At 57.8% G+C, this 898-nt stretch overlaps 1 protein-coding gene across 8 annotated transcripts in view; it reads right to left on the bottom strand.

Moving 5' to 3' along the window:
* Nucleotides 1-865, bottom strand: part of UBE3B (ubiquitin protein ligase E3B) — a 37,744-nt gene extending 36,879 nt beyond the window's left edge. For 3 of the 8 annotated variants that reach the window (XM_014542440.1, XM_014542441.1, XM_014542442.1), the window contains exon 1: nucleotides 519-865. In XM_014542440.1, coding sequence (XP_014397926.1) covers nucleotides 519-835 — 317 coding nt within the window. In that variant the 5' untranslated portion in view covers nucleotides 836-865. Of the gene's footprint in view, nucleotides 1-228; nucleotides 348-512 lie in introns of all 8 variants that reach the window. The other 5 variants (XM_014542445.1, XM_014542446.1, XM_014542443.1 and 2 more) reach the window with 4 other exon arrangements.
* Between the last annotated feature and the right edge of the window lie 33 nt (nucleotides 866-898).

Below are 898 nucleotides of genomic sequence, written 5' to 3' on the forward strand. Positions count from 1 at the left end.
GAACAGCAAAGAAAAGCTGAGAATGCGAGGCTGCCCGTGCGGCTAGGTCAGAGTCAAATGTCGAACAAGCTTTTCTTTACCGATATCACTAACTCCAGCTGCCTTTTCTGACAGCTGAGCGACTGGCACGGCACTAAAACTCCCATTATACAATACGCTCTGTGAGACGAGCTAATCACGCCATATCACAGCGGAGGAAGCCGAGGCTCGGGGAGGTGAAGCACTCACCCGAGGTCACAGCGAGAAAAGAGGATTCGAACCCGGGTTTCAGCGACTCCTAAGACCCGGCGTCTTTCCTTGGCATCAACCACAATAACAAAGCTTTTTCATCCGGCGTTAGTACGTTTCTAAAGGCCCCACGAAAGAAAAGAGAGAAGCCAGCCGCTAACACCTGCCCCTCCGACAAGAGAGGCGGGGACCCTGCCCCAGAGTTACCCTCCCTTAAGGTCCCCGGCCCCACCACCCAGTGCACCCACGGTCCTGATCCCGCTCGCTACTCGCAGGCCGCAGACCTTTACCCGCTCGAGGCCCCCGCGCTCGGGATCGGAGCCGCAGCGACTGTCGCCTCAGCCCAATACCCCTGAGCTCTGCCAGACCCGGGGCAGCGATCGAGATTCCACCACCATCTTGCCCCGGGGTGTTCTTTCTCCGAGCTCCGTCGGGAAACAACTCTCCAGTTCCGGCCAACGACAGTTCCGGAGAGCTTCTCCACCCGGGAATGACAACCTCCCTGAATCTTTTTCTCTGCTCTGGAAGCTGAAACAGTGGGGCATTCAGGAGCGGGACCAACGCCGGACCCAGCAGAGAGGAGATGCAACCTATTCCAGCCAGGCATGTTGGAAAGAATGCGGCCCACGTCGAGGAGTACAGCGGATCCTTTAAGAAAGCGCCCTCTGCG

Source organism: Myotis brandtii, unplaced genomic scaffold (assembly GCF_000412655.1).
Source record: "Myotis brandtii unplaced genomic scaffold, ASM41265v1 scaffold303, whole genome shotgun sequence".
Taxonomy (NCBI): Eukaryota; Metazoa; Chordata; class Mammalia; order Chiroptera; family Vespertilionidae; genus Myotis; species Myotis brandtii.